The 20629-nt window shown below is 34.1% G+C and overlaps 3 protein-coding genes across 6 annotated transcripts; all 3 read left to right on the plus strand.

Moving 5' to 3' along the window:
* Positions 1–1476: 1476 nt before the first annotated feature.
* On the plus strand, positions 1477–5637 carry LOC105322920 (uncharacterized). The gene is made up of 8 exons (XM_011421824.4): positions 1477–1659; positions 1741–1911; positions 2416–2456; positions 2574–2628; positions 2778–2845; positions 3923–4114; positions 4770–5010; positions 5124–5637. The coding sequence occupies exons 1-8, from the start codon at positions 1611–1613 to the stop codon at positions 5423–5425; spliced, it is 1119 nt and encodes a 372-aa protein (XP_011420126.3). The 5' UTR covers positions 1477–1610; the 3' UTR covers positions 5426–5637.
* Positions 5638–10582: 4945 nt separating this feature from the next.
* LOC105322921 (ankyrin repeat and SOCS box protein 3) lies at positions 10583–15856 on the plus strand. Of its 3 annotated transcripts, none has more exons than XM_011421826.4 (2): positions 10583–10752; positions 13265–15856. In XM_011421826.4, exon 2 carries the CDS (start codon positions 13279–13281, stop codon positions 14647–14649), a length of 1371 nt encoding a protein of 456 aa, XP_011420128.2. In that variant the 5' UTR covers positions 10583–10752; positions 13265–13278; the 3' UTR covers positions 14650–15856. The 3 variants fall into 3 exon arrangements, with proteins under 3 accessions (XP_011420128.2, XP_019920669.2, XP_011420127.2); XM_020065110.3 differs by lacking the exon at positions 10583–10752 and adding an exon at positions 10802–10872; XM_011421825.4 differs by lacking the exon at positions 10583–10752 and adding an exon at positions 10867–10980.
* Positions 15857–16251: 395 nt separating this feature from the next.
* LOC105348191 (neuropilin-1) lies at positions 16252–19020 on the plus strand. Of its 2 annotated transcripts, none has more exons than XM_034443570.2 (6): positions 16252–16523; positions 16620–16675; positions 17369–17450; positions 17634–17770; positions 17924–18085; positions 18315–19020. In XM_034443570.2, the coding sequence occupies exons 1-6, from the start codon at positions 16513–16515 to the stop codon at positions 18653–18655; spliced, it is 789 nt and encodes a 262-aa protein (XP_034299461.2). In that variant the 5' UTR covers positions 16252–16512; the 3' UTR covers positions 18656–19020. The 2 variants fall into 2 exon arrangements, with proteins under 2 accessions (XP_034299461.2, XP_019930844.3); XM_020075285.3 differs by having other exon boundaries at positions 16253–16523; positions 17366–17450.
* The last annotated feature ends 1609 nt before the right edge of the window (positions 19021–20629 follow it).

The raw sequence follows: 20629 nt of genomic DNA on the forward strand, positions 1-20629 counted from the left end.
TTTTTTTGGTAGTTGGAATTGTATTTTAGACATCAAACAGTCCCAAATAAAGTAGAATATGAAAAAAATATGATCGGAACGTCAGATGACGTTCGAGGTTTTTCCATACCCTAAACGAAGAGATGTACACGGTTTAAAAAAAAATGAAAGCTTCGAAAAACTTCATGTAACTTAAAATTCTCGAACAATTGTGATCAAATAGCCAAGTGGTATATAGAGCCTTTTTGACCTAGTGAAAGGTACTAGAGACTGTTATATATTAGATGTAGATAGGGTATTTTAAATTGTTTGAACGTTGCTGGCTCTGTGTAGACAAAACCTGTTTTTAAAATTGGGTAACAAGAATACTTTTTCATCAAATGGAATAAAACTTCATATGTCAATAAAAATGCATGTTTGTGCATAAATCATTCAATGTGTTAGTTTTAAAGGCTTTCGTGAAAAATAAATGAAAAACAGCGACATTGTCTACTTACGATCAACCCTCATACGTCAATTTGTTCTTCATTTTTTCGTTGGATTCTGGGAAATCAATCTAGAAATTATACGACAAATTAGATGACTTGTCAAATTAAAAATTTTTGATGAAAGAAGATTAACAAACAAATTTTTTTCTACGTAATTCTAACAGGGTTTTACCGATGAAAAATGTGTTTAGAAGGAGTTGTTGTCTTATTAATGTTACGATTTTTTAGGATAATATTTAATTCTTCGTTTTCTTGGGTTTCAGACTGGATTTTGGTTTACTGATGAGTTTTGAGTGAAAATTCCACCAGTAGAAATCCATTCTGAAATCCAAGAAAAAAAAAGAACAGAACGGGTTAGGATTTAATTAGCAAACTATCACTGCATTGTTTATTTATTCATCATAAGAAAAAAATATCTATTGATGAGAGTCAGACTCCTTACTTTGGCTTCCGGATTTAAAGTATTTTGGTTTCAATACAGTTGAATTAATCAATGATTGAGATGGTTGACGGTTTGTTATTATCAATTTTTCATTACCTAATCTACCGGTATTCAATTTGTATTATCTTTCGTACAAGAAATGAATTCAAATATTTAGAATGTACTTAGATACTAGATCACATGAGATAACTGTTATAAAATTCAATTATTTTTTATTTAATCTATGGGAATACAAACGTACACACATACACGTGTGTAAACAAATGATCGGTTCATACATCGATGGAGTTACAGCGTTTGTAACTAAAGAACCCAATCAATACTCAGTACCTTATGAAGTATAATTTTTCAAGGTAACTGTTGTTGAATTTGATATTGTAATAATTGTTGTTTGATTGTATCCCTAACCTTTATTTCAATAAAAATGGAATATTTCTCGCTAAAAACTGTTATTTGTAAATCGAAGCAGTCTTTGTTAACAAATTTTATAACGCAGCTGTGTCCAAAGTTTATTGATTACCATAAAAGATTTCCTTAAAATTAAATCAATGTCTTTAGTGTGTTTCAATGTATTCACTCTTGTGTCTATACTAATACGTGTATTTGAAACAAGAGCAGTGTTTGACTGAAATTGATTTTCTTTACTATAAAGGATGTCAATCGACACTGTCCGAATGAGCAATCTTTTTTAAGGATCTGTTATGAAGACCTTAAATTGTATACTTTTTTACTTTCTTATCAAAATAATAGGTAGGGCTTGGTTTTTGCAAATCCTATTTTACGAGTCCTTCGAAAATTATGTTCATTCTTATGCATTGCTGTTTTAAACAGAAGGTAGAAGATGCAAGAAAGGTTTTGACAATATCGGGAACTGGTGTTTCTCTTTTCATCCGAATGGTGCATCTTTTGTAAAATCTAGTGAGATATGTGGCGAGATCGGAGGCGATTTGGTGGTATTAGATTCACTAGAGAAGGAAGCCATGCTGACAGACTATATAGAAGGTTGGTCAAGCAACGAAGCATTTTGACGTAAAATAATTTATTCATTCTTATTTTCATTTTACTTAAAAATTACATAATTTTTCTTATTTATTCATCATAATTCGTTACTTGTTAGACAGGTAAATATTTCAGTAAGAAGACTGGATGGTCAACAAATTAACCATCAGATCTGAACTTTTGAGATATGCTTTTTTTTTGCTGTAGATTTTTAGCTCAACGGGAAATTCGGGTTCACGGCTAGACAATCCGAATTTTCCGAGGAGCTACAAGTATGCAGCTATTTTTTGTTTACATACAAACTATTAATGATTTAGTAGGGAAAAAATCCATATTTCTTAAATTTAAAATATGGGTACTTTTCTGTATTATCAAGTATTTTTAATTGAGTTATTCTTCTAAAGGACATCGTTAAAGTCTAAAAATGGCCACGACCATCGAGTCCTCTTATTTATTTGTAAGATCTATATGCCCATATTTATACTGCAAACATTGTTTGATTTGTAGCTAAAGGCTTCACATACAAGACGACAGTTTCTAATCGAGAGGTGCTGAATCAGTTTCGTTGGTGGTATTGAACTGTAATGAAAATGAATGTCAAATTATTTAAAAAACCATATGGTACATTATGTATTTTATTTTACTTCTTTCTCTTTTAATTTCAGGATTTGTTAAAATCTCACCATAGATTAAAAGTTGCTGATAAACACGCTGAAAGATGTACGTACACAATAAAATGAATCGATTTCAGAAATCGATAACTCATGTCTCCATTCCCTGTATTCGATTAAACAATGGTTGAGAAAAGTCTTGTTATAATTAGTTAAATGATATAAGAAATCATGTATTTTTACTTTTTAATTTCTTAGATTGTGACTTCTATAAAAAGTTTAGATGGATTAAACCTACAAAAGAATTGTATATTCCCAATGCTGAGGTAATATTGTAAAAGAGTGAAGCTAATGTACTTTTTTTCAAAATTCTATTTCATTTCTCAATGAAATTTCTCGTAGGGGTCTGGACTGGGTTTTACAAAAGAACTTACGACAAAGTCACATGGAATGATCTTTGACGAACAAAATATATATAAAACCATTTATTTACAACTATTTTGATTTCCATTATTAAATTTTACAGCCAGAATAATAAAATAATGGTTAGTTTGGGATTAAATAGCATTTAAAAAAAGTTCTTTTGTAAAACGCAGCCCGAGTCGATTAACTAATGTCCTTTTATGTGAACTGTGTCTATAACGATTTGTCAACTCTGAATTGATAAACAATACCTATCCAGAAAAATGGTGTACCCTATATGCAATATTATGTGTGTAAATGACTAAATTCAACAGCTAATACATTTTTCATTAATTATCAAAATATTTAAATCCAAGTGATATGCAAATCTCTGATATATGTCCAATTGATCTGCAAAACAACTTCGAATTCCTATCTTAAAAACTGAAGGAGGGGTTATCCGTACACCAGGGGTAGCCCATTTGCAGTGCTCTGAGAAAAAATGACTAAGTTTAACATCTGGTATTTTTTTTTTCATAAATTATCAAAAATCAAAATCCAAGAAGCATGCATGTTTCTGATATATGTCAAATTGATTTGCAAAACATCATGATCACCTTCCTATCTTGAAAATTGTCGGAGGAGTTATCCGTACAATACTGGAGTAACCTATATGCAATATTCTGCAAGAAAATTTTCAAGTTTAACAGCTGGTATTTTTTCATAAATATATCAAAAATCATAATTCAAGTAATATACACATCTCTGATATACATGTGTATGTACAATTGATCAGCAAAACAACAACTTCCTATCTTGAAAACTGTAGGAGGGGTTATCCGTACAATAGGGATGCCCTTTTAGCAGCCGCCCGCCCGCCATTTTTACCATTTCATTTATTTTCCTTTGGAAAGCCCGGTTAATAAAATTATTTTAACTGACCTTCATTGTTAAATATTTTCTTGAAATGAATTTTACAACTCTGTTATCTTCAAACATAGATCCCAGTGGATTTCGATGAGCTACAGAGGGCCAATTTGACCACGCCCCCTGGTTTCTCGGTCAAGCTCTCATCTATTCCGGGAGCAGGCCTTGGGGCGTGGACTTCGACACACCTTCCCATCAACAATGTGTTAGGGGTGTATGATGGGGAGGAGTTCATAGACGACGGGGAATATATGTATGGATGGATGGTAAGTATCTACATTGTATATGAGGGGCGGCTTGGTGCTGTCCATCTAATTCTTCCTCTCTTCACAAACCGCAGTGTCTTGTTCTAAACAGCTTTGAAACATAATTATTGACGAAGAGAAATGGTTTTTTTTTTCAAACATGACCTTCAGACTTATTCTAGTAATGGAAAGTTCCCCAAAAGAATATGTATGGGAAGCTCTTTCAGAATCTTCTTTTTAAGATTGATGCAATTTGATTGACTGTAGATACCATTTCAAACCTTGATCTCTTGATAATATGTAGTTTCAAGTTTGTTCACAGCATAACAACCGGTCGACAAATAAAGCGCATTTTTTTTCAAATATTCTTCTCAGAAACTGTGATGTTACAATTATTAATCAAGCATTGCCAGAATCGTATGGACTGAATTTCATTCAATAAAGGGTCACTTGAGGCGTTATTTATCCACATTTACATGCTAGGGAAAAATACAGGAAAAAATGTTACCCAAAGATAACCCCCGGTTTTTCAAAGGAATTTCCCAAAAATTAATTTATAAACTGTTACTCATTTGACCGATAATACCAATGCAGTGTATTCTGGGTTATACGTCTCTTCGTATCAAAACCCAGGAAACTTAGTACCTTGAAACTCACATTAAAAAATATTTTGTAGCTAGACAACGTTGATGGTGAATTGGCAACCCATTTTGTGGACGCAGGTTCTCCCGCCAAAGGCAACTGGTTAAGATACGTCAACTGCGCCAGAAATGAGCAGGAAGAAAATATCAATGTCGTCTTTTGTGAAGATTTAGTCTTTTACATTACATCAAAAGACATTGCGCCAAATACTGAGTTGCTTATGTGGTACGGTACTTGGTATGGAAATCTTCTTGGAATCAAAAGGGTGCACCCAGGTTATTCATTTTGAAGAATTGGTAAAATGGTGTATAAGTCTTAATGTTTAGTGAAATTTTGCCGAATGTGCACTTAATTGATAAGATCAATCGTTTCTTTGATTAATAAACAGATGACGATTTGGACCTTGATGACGTAATCTACATCCGGGTCAGCAGCTTGAGAAAAACAAGAGACGGAGACTACTGTTTCCATGACAACACTACTGTGACGTACACAAACTGGATTCCTAAAAGGTTCAATAAAACTCGAGAGCGAGAGTACTGGCAACATGTTTACGATCCCTTTGGCTTGTTACTCGCATATTACGACGGAAAATGGAAGTGGGTGTTCGAAAAGGATTACTCTTACTTCACTGGTGATACTGGTCTACTACTCCCATTTGTTTGTGAAGATAGGTCACATATTAATTGATTTTAACAACCTATGAAGTAGCTAAAATTATAATTGTGAATAGCATTTACATGTTACCATTCTGTTCTGTATAGATGACATGCAGAATTTAAAAATTCAGAAAATATTGTTGTTAGTACCTGTATCACATTTCTGTATAGAATTAAAGTTAACGTGGAAATTATAGAAACGAAGAATAACAATTCAGTACCTGAATAAATATTGATACACACATTGCTGATGTTAGTATTTTGACTCAACATCCATTGAATTGCAGATCTTTGAAGATATAATAAACAAGGAATGCGTTATCATCTTGAACTTGTTATTTATTTAGTATCCAGGATTCTGTTTGTGGCAGTTTGTTTTGGATGGAAGTTTTTTTTTCTTGTAAGTGGTATTGGTACATTGAATGAGATTTTTATATCTATAGTCTTGATGTTTAGGACTACAGTAGGTGCGTGATGATGTGTTTTCGCGTTTTGTTGACGTCAACCTCTGGTTACGTCTTTAGACTTTTCAAATCGCATATGATAGATGTAAGGTAAGAAAATAATTATTTATTTACTGTTATAGGGAAATGCATGCACGGATCTAGAGGAGTTAGGGTCCCAAATTTAAATTAATTTGAATTTTCCTTGTGAGGTGTCCGGAACCCCCCCCCCCCCCCCCCCCCCATCCAGCCCCCTTCAAATTTATTAAATTCACATTTACGTACATTTATATAAAAAAATAATAAATTCAACGTTATTGACAAAATCCTCGTACCCCCTGGCAAAAACAAATAAACCTTGCCCCCTCCCCCTGAAAAAAAATTCTGGATCCGCACAGGAGATGTGTTATGTATTATATTTGATTGTAGGCTACACGAATAGACATGCCTTGAACACCCAGTCCAATTTGGGCTCACTGTCACTGTTTGAATGTAAGAGACGTTTCACAGTAAGTTGACTTTTCAGAAGAAATAACTTTCCACACAAAAATCAAGAAGGGAAAATATATATAACTGTTGCCATTTTTAACATACATGTAAAAAGAAAAGATGAAAAATGAAGAATAATTCATGTTTTCCATTCGTTTGTAAGGTGTTTTTAACATAGAACCAAGTAAAAACGTTAAAATGACGTTGCGATGAGTTTGTGGTTGCGCCGAGTCATTGGAAGTAGGCAACTTTGTTAGCTTACCACGAATGAAAAAATAATATGTTATTAACTTCAAAATTTGTACATTAATAAATGACATACTGGTTATTTTCTGGTGAAATTTCAATGATTTTCTCGTATATATGACAAAAATTCATTTATAGTCTGTTCCATGTTAGATTATCATCATTTTCTGCTGAATTTTCACCAGAAAACACCGGCATAACGTGTTACCACTCAAAGAAGTACATGTACAATTGAAATCGATACAAGGGGACAAAATCCAAAACTTCTTCATAAACACTTCATCTATTTTTACCCTTAACAAATCTACATGAACGAAATCAAATTTCTTACGGAGATTTATGATAATCGGGATCGACACCTCGCATATTTTTTCAACGTTATCATCCGGGGACTTTTTGTGTCGATTGCATGCAAAATCCCCGTAGACTTTGATTAAAACCTAAGACCTTTCAAACCAGAAATCTGGACCTTTTTCATTCTGTGGTCTGTCCTAGGTAATTACTTCCCCCAACTTTTTGACTTTTAACGTAAATACACATACTTGTCAAAGAAGTAAAATTGAAATCGATATATAAGGTTGAGAATTCAAGATTTCTTCATTGAAAGTTTATCTATTTTTACCCGGTGAAATTAACATAAACAAAAACAAATTTCTTACGGAGATTTATAATGGGAAATGTTAACATCTTTTTTTCCGTTCGGAATTACTGGGAACGCATCGCACAATTTCTTAACGTTATCATCCGGGTGTTTTTATGTCTGCTGCAATTCAAAATCCCCGTAGACTCTCTATTTTTGGTTGTGTATTGAAGCCTGAAGTGGGAGAGGGGCGTTTCAAAAATATACGTAGTTTGAGCACTAAGATCTGAATATTAAGCAAAAAGTTGTGAAAGCAGAAACATAGGACATAGTATAAGAAATGAACATCAAGTTTACCAGGATATGAACTTGGTTGGTCACGTAATCAAATCCTGTGAAACTCGGAGGCAAAACGCAAAAAGACCGGTAAGTAATAAACCATAGGGGCTCGGTTGCCAGACTGTAGAGTTCTTTATCATTTGTTCCCAAGGACAAAAATGATGAAAATGAGTAATCTTAAGTATATTTTTGTGTATTGGATTAAAAATGTTCACTGAAAACTCATGTTTTAATCATGTAAGAAAAGTGTAATCAATGTAAATTAAAACAAGAGGCCCATGTGCCACATCGCTCACCCGAGCAACAATAGCCTTAACGCTGGTCAACTCGGCATTGCAGTAACTGTCTCAAAATCAAAATATCCTGACAACTACACTGTAAGTACAGCAGATCTTGCTTAAAAAAAAATATCAAAAATCTGTTGATTTTTATCCACATATTTTTTGGTAAATACCAAGCCCCTTTTGTTGTTTTAGTATTAGTAAGAAGAATTTCTCTATTCTTATATAACATCCCCCCGCCCCCATCCCCCACAATCCCCACCCCCCCCCCCCTATTTTTCTCTAGGGAATCGTGATTTGATCAAACTTTATTCTGCACAACCTGTGCTTTTACAAACGTTACTGCATTTTGGACTGAATACTTTTCCAGATTATTTTTAAAGATTTTTCTCTATACCTTCCTATTTAAAGATTTAATCCCACCACCCCCATTGTGGCCCCATCATACTCCGGGGATCATGATTTGAACAAACTTGAATCTACACTATTTGAGGATGCTTCAACACAAGTTAAGTTTTTCCGGGCAAATGGTTTTTGAGAGGAAGATTTTTAAAGATTTTCTCTATATATCCCTAATATGTAAAAATTAGCCCCCACCCCCCGCCCGCCATGGTGGCCCGACCCTACCCCGAGGGATCATGATTTAAACTTACTTGAATTTACACTTTCAAGGATGCTTCCGCTCAAAATAGAGCTTTTCTGGCTTAATAGTTTTTAGAAGAAGATTTTTAAACATTTTCTCTATATATTCCTATGTAAAAATTAATCCCCCTCAATGTTGCCCCATCATTCAACAAAGACCATAATTTAAACAAATTTGAATCTACACTATCTGAGGATGCTTCCAAACAAGTTAAAGCATTTCTAGTCAAATAGTTTTTTAGAAGAAAATTTTTAAAGATTGTCTCTATATTTTCCCATATAAAACTTGATCCTCCAATGTGGCCTCACCCTACCCCAGGACCATTATTTGAACATACCTACAACACTACCTTAGGATGCATCCACACAAGTTTAAGCTTTTCTGGCATAATAGTTTTAAGAAGATTTCTAAAGATTCTCTCTATATATTCCTATGTAAAAATCCATATCACATTGTGGCCCCACCCTACCCCTGGGGACCATGATTTGAACAAACTTGAATTTACACTACCCGAGGATGCTTCCATACAACTTTCAGCTTTTTGGGGCATAAAAACTTTTTAGAAGAAGATTTTTTAAAAGTACAAACAAAATCTTAATAATTCTAAATTATCTCCCCTTTTAATAGGGTGTGGCCCTTCATTTGAACAAACTTGAATCCTCTTCACCCAGTGATGCTTTGTGCCAAGTTTGGTTGAAATTGGCCCAGTGGTTCTGTAGAAGAAGAAGAAATGTGAAAAGTTTACAACAACGACAACGACGATCGACAGACATACAAATTTTGATCAGAAAATCTCACTCGAGCTTTCAGCTCAGGTGAGCGAAAAAGTAAGTTATAATCAAACTGCAGGGAGTGACCAACCAAGTTCATATCCAAGTAATAGCGAGCGCACCTCGCACAGCGCCGGCGAGCGAAGCGAGCTCTAAGAACCAGTGTGCGCGGGAAAAAGAACGAGCTAAACCTACAGTTCATCAAACAAAATTTTTTGTCAACGTCCCATAATGCTCTCTAATGTTTTCACCCGTGGTGCTATGCCAAAATTGGCCGACTTTTAACTCGTAATTTACAGTGACTTACAGTTTGAAGACACGTTTTGAGTACCGCATATGCTCTGACGAGACTCAACAAGATTTGTTACATGCTTCCATACCTCCGTATTGAGTCGAGAAACGTAAACAAAGACGAACAAAGTCATGGATGACGTCACAGTGCACTCGCGCTATATTTCCCGCGATAAATTTAGAGGTGGATCAAACATCTGTAATGCGTGTACTAGCTATTTCAGTATAGACTGCGATACCTGCCTCATTGACATATGATTTGTTTTTATTTTTTTTTTAATATACCGATTTTATGTATATATATTAGCAAGAGCCATAATTTACTGTCATATCGATCCATTTCAAGCTAATTGTGCATGCATAAGTAGGGAGGAAATAAACAATAAGACATTTTGAACTAAATGAAAAGGAATAAAATGAAAAATAAACAGTTAAAAAAATTATGTAGATATTGCATATAGTCAGACCATTAAATTTAAAAGTGGGAAATTACACACATACAAACAGGTACCTCTCTCTCTCTCTCTCTCTCTCTCTCTCTCTCTCTCTCTCTCTCTCTCTCTCTCTCTCTCTCTCTCTCTGGGAAGGGGGTTGCGCTGTATGTATCATAACCATTAAAATTAGTACATTTGGCATACTTATTGTAGAGCAATACTCTCTCAAAAATTCTTTGACGTTCGTTGATACCTAAATAAAACTATAAGTTGACAATGATGCAAGGTATGTGTAATTCTTGTTGCGCTCGCCAGAACGGTAGCACCGTAAAACATATTATTTTTACAATACTATTTATTCTTACATTTAGACATGTGTTGCGTTTAAAAATTTTGCGTGTTAACCAGTTTATTTAATTCAAGTAGCCAGTATGGAGCGAGTTCCATACTGCAGTAATTATGATAAAATTGTTGCAGAAATGGGCCACCGTATTATTCACGGTTGTCGTGAAATTGGTTGTTTAATTCGTTTAAATTGCATCTTCCTCTCAGCTATTGCACAATCTATCCATTTTCTATGAATGTTTATACCCTTTGAATAATCATTATTCGAAGTTTATTTCAAAATAGTTGTTGTTTGAAATGTAAACAACCGATGTCGTAAACCGGAAAAATAACAATGTTATTGGCCTACATTGGCATTGAGCACGTGCAGGAGGAATGATAGAAAACTGGGCTATTATGTCATGTTACGTTCACTTATCATGTTAAAATTGCCCGTTTGTCTCATTCTTCGGGGAACTTTGGGAAATTAATTGGACTTTGTATATTGGCATATGGAGGTAATGTTTTAATTTTGCTCATCATAGGTTACCATGTCTGCATGCTTATCATAAACATTAGTTTAGCACGATGTTGATTGCAAACCATCACGAATTTCAGTTTCATTTAACACGTGATAGGTAAGCCAAGTTTATGATCTCGTTCTCCCTCTTTAGTAAAAAAAGCATTGTCGGTCTAAATTTGTCAGCTGTTTTTGTTGATAAAAAAATAGGTGATGGCAGAATTTAGTAAGTAAATTTGATTTTCCAGTAAATGAACTATAGATATAATAAATATTAAATAAGTTGCATGTGCAATTATATATTCTATAAATCTGTTAAATTAAATTATTCCTTTCATTTATGTATTTCTATCAAGGGTGGGGGTCACAGATTTGATTGTGTCTTGCAAGGTATAATGAATGGTTTCACAATGTTATCAGCGCAGGTATTTCAACAATGTCTATTAAAATGCGTATATCTTGAATTGTTTTCCTATATTCAAGCAGTTAAAGCTTGATTTATATGATTTTGCACTTATGCTTATACTTTTATGTACATTGTTAGGTACATAAAATTTTTATGTGTTAAATAAATGTTAGTAGTACATGGCACTATATAATTTAATAATAGCTAGGTCAAACATTGGGACATGATATTTGGGTTTATATTATGCTATCTAACCAATGTCAATATGTAGGTCAAGTAAACCTCAGATTGGATTCCCAAATATATTTACATTTCACTTTTGACAAGTTTAAATTGATATCTTTGGTCATGCAGGTCTTTTTGAAGCTAGTCCAACTATAACATGTTACATGTATGTATAGTTCCGTAGAATTAGACATTAAAAAACTTTTTCCAGTTTTATTTGCACCAAAAAGATTGGACCAACTTCTTTTTTTTTTTTTTCTTTTTTTAAGTATTGACGTTAGATTCTTTAGTACAATCCTTATTTATGTAAATACTTTTAAAATTCTGCAATTCCACTTTTTATATCAAATAACTATGTGTGCTGGTTTTTTTTTTCTTTGGGGGGGGGGGGGGGGGGGTTATCTTGAATAACATATTGTTCACAACTTGTAAATATAATAGCAAAATTTTAAAACTCCACAAAGGATGCTTTTCTTAATTTTGTCAGATTTAATTCCCCGCTTAATTTTTATAAGGAATCTACCCAAATCTTCGTTACCATTATTACAGTAAAAGGGATCATTTATTGAGATAGACATTTAGAAAAACGGCTTTCTTGAGTAAATCACACTAATGTTTGCATTCTATGGTCAAGGGAGAGTGCTACAGTAACCAGTATTTTAAACTCTTTTAACAACAAATTATACAAAACTTACCAGCAGGTCTGTAGCTCCTGGTCTGAAAAAACAAGATATCTGTGAGCCAATGCTCACTAGTGATACCCCCGCTCTGATGTGAATATGCAAAATAAGCAAAGTTGACATTCAACAGAAAGCTGGCATCCGATTGGTACAAAAATACATCCCACGATATAGCATGCCTAAACAAATAGTGTGTAAAAATTTCAAGCATCTGCGATAAATAGCTGCTGAGAAATCTTTGAGGAAAATTTGTTTGAAAATTTTTGCTAAAAATAAACAGTCGTCATTTAACAAGAAATTGACGTCTGATTGGTACAAAAATATATCCAACGATATGGCATGCCTATACATGTACAAATATTGTGTAAAAATTTCAAGCAGCTGCGATAAATAGTTGCTGAGAAATCTTTGACGAAAATTTGTTTGAAAATTTTGGTTAAAAAATAAGCAAAGTCGTCATTTAACAGGAAGTTGATGTCTGATTGGTACAAAAATATATCCCACGATATGGCATGCCTTAACAAACACTGTGTAAAAATTTCAAGCATCTGCCATAAATAGTTGCTGAGATAAATGTGACAGAAATTTTCGTTACGGACAGACAGACAGACAGACACACAAGGGTAAAACAGTATACCCCCGCTCCATAACCAGCCCCGTAAATTAAAGTCATGCAGTTTGTTTACATGTGAAAATGGCAACTCTCGATCTCAATGTAAATTTAACATTTGATTTTCCGAGGTTGGTAGCATGTTCCAGAGAAAGTCTGAGGCATGCTGCAAGTACAGAGAAAAAAAAAAGTAAATTGCATGAAGAATTTAATGGTACAATTGTTTTCTCAGAATTTGCGTATAAATAAGGTTAATCAGTCCAAAACTAGGGCAAGTTTTTGTGCACAATAAATATACAATTTTTTAATGGGTGGCACTGTACCTCCCAGGTTTTCCATCCAAATTTTTTCAGGCCGGAAGCTACAGACCTTCAGCTATACAAAATTATTTTGATTTAGCCGGATTAGTCTGCATAGCACCATTAAGTATGTTCTGAAACTCCAGGCATCCACAACTTAATTCATACAAACATTTTAAATTACATGCAGTTGTAAAGGCACCAAAGAAGTAGAAAAAAAATCTACATGGGGAAATCAGGTGGGTTTTTTTTCAAAGGGATATATAATTCTTATTGGTTTTTGTTTCCAGATATTCCAGTTCCCATGGACTTATTTGGAGGGACATGGAGAGACAGTGCTCAAAAGCAAGAAAACCAGCTGGATTTGGGGGAGGAGTTGTTGGAAGCAATATGGTGCAACAACCCGGCTGAAGTTTCCAAGCTGATAGATGATGGTGCTGATTTGAATAAAATAGGAATTATCTTCCAAGATGAACCTACATCACCCTTGAGTTTAGCATGCAAAATGGGTCATGTGGATGTTGTAAAGATTCTTATTCAGAAAAAGGTGGATTTAAACATGTCTGGACATGATGGCAAGACTGCTCTTCATTACACATGTGAAGGAGATGAGAGAAGGGATGAAAAGAAAGAAGATTTATTGGAGATCTTGAAGTTACTCATCAAAAATGGTGCTAATATGGAGGCCATGAACAACATGGGATGTACACCACTTTTTTCTGCATGTGAAGTGGATGATGTAGACATGGTTAAGCTTTTGGTTCAATCTAGCTGCAAAGTGAATGTGCAGTCGATGAATGGAGACTCGCCAATGAAGGTTGCTTGCAGGAATGCAAAGTTTTGGACGTACTGGCATAGTAGGGAAATGTCTGTGAACAGTGCTCAGAGTGATCCAAATTACTTTCCACCAGTTCAAATAACTAAGATATTACTTCATGCGAGTGCTGACATAACTGAGGCCACCCTTCTTCCAACAGCAGTCCAGTTTGGTGACCTGACTCTTGTCAAAGAACTAATCGACCTTGGCATGGACATTAACATGCTGGATGACAACATGTGCACACCTCTAGGATCAGCCTGCTCCTGTGTTAATGTGAAAACAGAAGTGGTAAAACTACTTCTGGATCACGGGGCTGATGTAAACAGAGGAGGGGGGTGGAAGAAGCAGAAGCCAATCATTTTCGCTTACGTCCATAACTCTGTGAATAAAATCAAACTTTTGTTGTCATTTGGAGCTACGCTGACCAGGGAAGAGATGACTAATTTAGTCTCCCTTTCCTTTTCAAAATCCATTTTGGAAAATCCAGAAGTCATTACGCCATGGAGCAAGGAGCTTATGTCTTGGAACTTGTTGTTAGATGCAGGTTTTACCCCAATAGATAATGACCCTGTTCTTGCCAATAAGATTGATCAACTACGCCTCTGCAGCAGCTTTGATAAAATCAATCCATGGGTTTGGGATATGATATTTCCAATGAGGTCCCTGAAAAGCCTTTGTCGCATTGTAATCAGAAACAGTTTGAGAAATTTTGTTAAAGACGTTGCTATAGAATTGCTTCCCTTGCCAACAGAAATCAAGAGATATCTGCAGCTGACAGAGTTTTCCTTGCCAGAAAAAGCTTCATCCAGTGAATCATTTGGTTCAAGGTCTCCAACCAAATCACCAAATCTTTGAAATTTTGTGATAATTTACATTAATTGATAAACTGTTTATATTATCAAAATGCTATATAAAGAATGAAACTGTATATTTAATACATTTGTGATCTCTAACTATTCAGTATTGTTTTAATATATGCTGTAAGTGCTTAAAGATTTTATTTTTATTTACGATATATACCATATGATACAGTGAACTTATAAAATAAGATTATATAAAAAGGAAATTGTTTGAAGTACATAATACTTATGAATTACTTTATTGGATATTTATAACACCTTTCTATATTACTGTTTAGTCAGCTTATGTTTTAAAAAATATCAAATACCAAAAGTTGTCTTTCTTGTTTTGTAGACTAGAAATAGTCTAAAGAGCCAAGACATATTCATGATGCTTAGATTTGATTTGTGGAATTTAAAATGATTTTTAAATCTTTAAAATATGATGATTTTCATTATTAATGAGAAATCCATAGCGCTGAATTCAAAAGACCAATCATGCAATAATATTTGCTATACTGTAATGATGATTGATTATAAGTTACTGTTTTTTGCTCCTCTTCAGAAGAAAAAATGTGCATAACTTTCCTTTAAATCATTATACTCCACACTGTCTGTGCATTTTGTTTTAAGCATATTACTTTTTTGTAGTATTCAATAACCCTATATTTTTAAAGGTATGCGGCACCTAAATACATGTATTGTGACATACTTCCTATAGAAATAATAAAATCAAGTATAATTTTATTGAATATTCTCTCAAAATTGCTAACAACTTAGTGCAATGAGATATAGCATTAACTATACACTAATTTGTAAGTCAGGAATTTGAATCCCGCTGGGGATTTTACAATTTTTACCGTTTAAATTTTTTTTAAACATTTTTTTGGTTTAATATTGCATTTGAAAATTCTAAAGTGGTAAAAGTAATTTGATTATAATGTTCTTTTATCCACATTAGTATCAGCAGGTGTCCCATACCATTTTTAAAAAAAGGGTCCTATTCCGCTAGCGAAGGGTTTTCGGTCCTCTCCACTCCCCATAATTTATGGGGAGCGGAGATGACCGAAAAGCCTCGGCTAGCGAAGATTGTCATAATCAGTTTTGACAAATATTATAAATAAGGAGTATGTATAGTTTTTGCCGGGTTACGTTTAAAAGATGTTGTTAAAATGATTGTTTATGCCTTTAATATTGTGTATTCCATAAATAATTTAGATTTAGGTCTGATTTTTTTTTTTTGGCGGCGGGGGCTTATACCGGAAATTTCCATTAATTAAATGGTAGAAAAAAATAATCAAACAGTTAATCGGTGGCAACGAAATAAAAATTATCATCAAAATAAGAACCTATAGGTAATGTATAGGTAAGTTAATACTGCGAACGTTTTGCATAATGCATTTTTCTAACTGTCATATTTCGGATAAAATTGATCTTTTGTCGTTTCAAAATAGGGGCATTCCTCACTTGGCTCCATTACTCTACGCCCATGTAATGTGTGGGTATAAAAAGTACCTTTTATTCAGATAATGAAAAAAAATTAGCAATAAATATAAAAAGAGATAACTATATGTAGTTGAACATTACAAGTGCCAATGTCGCGTTTTAAAATCCCTTTCATTAACAAAGGTAACAAAGCGGAAGGGCAGATCAAAGAACGTATGTTTGGGGTGTTCAACTTACATCTGCAAGAAAAACAAATGGGAACGTACGTACATAATGAAGTTTTGCTGTCACCTATCTGGACAATAATTGTCCGGAACCAATTGATCCCCAACTTATTAACCGCTACATTAAACTAATAATTAACAAAACTGATTGAGGGAGGGAACCGGGGTCTTTCGGTATAGGGTCAAGCAGCATTTTCATTGACACAGAGATGGAGAAAAGGTATATATGTATGCTATGGGCATTGTTGATTTGATTTTTGCGGGAAATTGGTATAATTTTTCAAAGAAATTATGGATTTTAATTTTAATTTTTCAGCATATGTATACGTCCTTTGGCAGCAATTATGGTGCTTCAATTCAGCCTTGCCACAGGTATGGGAATTAATTTTTTTTTTTTTACTTTCTCTCTGCCCATTTTGTTATATTTTTGTGTTAATGATATTAACTTGGTACCATGAGAAATTGTTCGCCGTGATTCAGCATAGTATTTAGGTTAGCTACATGTATGTATTACAGGCATGGTGCATTTTAAGGTGACTCGCTACACCTTGAAATAGTTTCTCTAATCAGCTGAAAATTAAAAATATGTACTTAAATATAATAAATGAAGTATACAATTCAAATATGCGAAAAAATAAGCAATTTTAGATTTTAAAAAATATGATTTTCAAAAATTTATTTCAGTAAATATGAACAAAACCTAGCCCCAGGCGGATTCGAATTTGATTTGCACAGAATTACAACATTCAAAACTAGTGATTTATTTCTATTTCATTAAGTGTACTATAACTGTCATAAATGTTAACTGGCATTGTATGGCATTACAATATATTATGTACAACAAGGAGATGACTCTTTAAGTTTTTGAAACTTGTGTCCACTCTTTTTGGCACCATTAGTCAGTAATCTGCGGTTCACAAGCCCGACTGAGCTATGATTACATATATATACAAATTGATACAAACAATTTAACAAAACATTTTAATCGCCATCTTGTGACGTGGTGTCTCAAAAAGTATTAATAAGTCTTGATGTAGTGAGGAACCTTTAACATTAATTAAGCAGGTACCACCATTCAGTACAGTCGGACGGGTACAGGGACAGCGGACTATTTCTCCTCCCCCGGATATCCACAGCCATATGCCAGGTAATGTTTAGAACTGCAAGAATAAAACTTAAAATTCTCATATTTTTAACAAATTGACTTGACTCCTTAAAGTGTTTCTACTCCTGCTACACTTAGTCTCTAAGTAAAGTCCTTTTTAATAAGCAGATTTCTGCTACTCATTTAATTGGTGTTGGAAAAAAATATTTATTTCATTTTCTAAAGTAACTTAACACTGGATTTGGTCCTCACGGCAACCAGTCGTTCGGCTATTCTCTACATGGACTTCTTGGACTGTGATCTAGAGTTCGCAACAGCCAAAGTGCCGTACTGTCAGCTCGACCGAATAACAGTGCATGACGGTCAGTTCATAACTCTGATTTGCCTGTGTCGGTTACTTTGAAATTGATTTGATCTATTTCTCGTTGAAAAAATGAAGTATCTTTTGAGAGACTTAAAAGTTTATTCCTTTTTAACTTTTGAAACAACGATATTTTTTCAACCGATCCAAACAGGGCCCCTTTCAAACAGTTCTGTTCTGTACCAAGGATGTTGTCTAAATGACGTCACAACACTACAAAGTTCCGGTCCAGATCTCTTTTTGCGATTTGTGTCGGATTCCACGGTGAATGGAAGAGGGTTTTATCTCAAGTTCTACACCAATGAGACCGCAACAGGTAGGTGTTGATAGTTCAATTGAAAATGTTTACGTAAGATTTTTAATAACCATGTACTAATGTTATACAGATATGGTCCATGTAAATTGTAAATATGAAGTGAAATTCTACAGGAGCTGAGGAGGCAATTTGTTGATTTTTTTTCTCTCCATAAGTTGTTATGTTTGTGAAATGGGGTATTTTTTTCGGTAATATCTATCATTTCATCTTTCACATGATTGTTTTCCAGATAGCAGTGAGCTGACCTCAGAGAGTGCAATCATTATCATCATAGTTATAACGACTGTTTGTCTTTCCTGCGTGGGTGTGCTTCTGCCTCTACTGTATTTTAAACACAAGTATCCTAATTCCAAATTCTCAAATAAAATTCTTCCAAGACTGCATCTACCGAAAACTCTGAAGGCTTCAGAAAAACTAGAACAAGACAATTTACGAAAAAATACGGCAGGTGCAACGACCTCTGGGACCAAACCACCAGACTTACTGGAATCTTGTTACGGTCAGACGAATGCGGGAACTTCGAACAGCAATGGCTCAGTATCAAAAGCATCTGACAAACGATTACGTTAATCATTAACGTTAATTCTAACTTAGCAACATGTACAAGTATCGTGCTTTGGTAACATGGGTGACTGTAATGGATACAATAGATGTACTTGGAATTTTAACGAAAAAAGGAAATTTGTAAATGTAGTAGTAAATACTGTTCCAAAATTATTATTAGGTTTTTATTCTATTATTATCCTGTTTTGTGTGATGTAGATTTTTTGTGTAAATAGAATTTAATTCGATGATCAGGAAAGCAAATAAGAAGGGTGTAAACTTGAAAACTACAGTTCGTTTACAGTCTGCATAATTAAGGAGGCTGTGTGGTCAACAAAATTAACCATCAGATCTACCTTAAATTTTGAAAAATGATTTGTTAATCTTTAAACTGCTATCTAGTATTTTTTTTAAAAATCCGTCAATTTAAACTGTAAAGTTGGAATGTTTTTTTTATATATCTATACTACGATGGCCGATATGGGCCGGATAAAAAGTAACCACGAGTTGTGTTTGATTTGCCGGCAATTCCTGAAATGCCGGCAAAAAGTAACCACGAGTTATATTTGATTTGCCGGTAATTCTTAGATGCCGGCAAATCTCAAACGTGGTCAAATCTTACTTATTGTTCAATTAAAATACCAGAGGATATAGAGGTCAAAAAGTCTCGTTATCTTAATTGACAAAAGGGTTTGACAAAAAACATGGCAGTTTTACTTGCAACGTGCATTATTAATGACATCAAACAGAACACAAGAGCAAATTAAAAAAAAAGACGGCATCATAACATCCAGACATGTCTTAAACTCATTGGAACCCGACACTCTTAATGAAGCATTTGGTCAATTGCTTATATATCATAACTAATTAAGAGCGTTTTGGCGGTATTAATAGCACATGTGACATTTCAAATTTGTAATAAGGCCCACCTCGTCAGGAGCTCACCTTATACATAAATCAATTAATCTCTCTGAAATTCATTTGGTTTTAATTTGGATCTAATGATAAGATCACCTATATTTTTGTGTTTACTGTATGCAACCATAGGAGGTGTTGTGAATAATTTTTGCATACTTCGTCATGTTGTATGTTATCCAGGTATTTCATAAGTCGTTTCCTTAATACTTTTATACAAATTTGGTCACCAAAACATTAGATACAGCCTTTTCATTGTGTTCTTCTTTTATTTTTTTAGAAGATTAATTCTATTTGCTGAAATAGTTTCTTGCATAATAGGTTCAATTTCTGATTGTTTTTAATCTCTTTTTTTAGATGAGTTTTAAAGTCTTTAAAAATACTTTGTAATACAGCTTGATCACTAGTATTTCTCAGATGTCTGGTCCTTTAATTAGGCCCTTGAAAACTGATGAGCTATGAGCACTTTGTCTGTGCAGGTATTGGAAGCTGTTAGTAGGTTTGATATATGAGCGAATGTCTAATCGCTGGCTATCTGAGAATCTTGTTTTCTTGTATATGGTCGTGTCTAAGAAATTGACTGGTGTGAGATAATTCATAAGTAAATCTCAGATATTTATGACAAGAGTTCCCTATGTCAAAAAATTCTTTAAATTCATCCGGGCTTCCATTAAATAGAATAAAGCCGTCATCTCTATATTTGCCGTGATAAATAAGTTTCGAAAGGCCCTCAACATTGCCGGCGCGCAATTCCCCCCTTACTTCTCCTCATACTTTGCTTCTTTTCAACCCTTACGACCAATTAAGATAACTTGACTTTTGTGACCTCAATCTTCTGGTATTTTAATTAAACATTAAATATAAGATTTGCCCACATTTAAGATTTGCCGGCATCTAAGAATTGCCGGCAAATCAAACACAACTCGTGGTTACTTTTTGCCGGCATTTCAGGAATTACCGGCAAATCAAACACATCTCATGGTTTCTTTTTGTCCGGCCCATATCGGCCATCGTACTATACAGAGATTTTCTGTTTAAGGAGATTCATACGATCTATAAAATGGTCACGACCGACCATTCCTCTTA

This window comes from Magallana gigas, chromosome 2 (genome assembly GCF_963853765.1).
Source record: "Magallana gigas chromosome 2, xbMagGiga1.1, whole genome shotgun sequence".
NCBI classification, from domain to species: domain Eukaryota; kingdom Metazoa; phylum Mollusca; class Bivalvia; order Ostreida; family Ostreidae; genus Magallana; species Magallana gigas.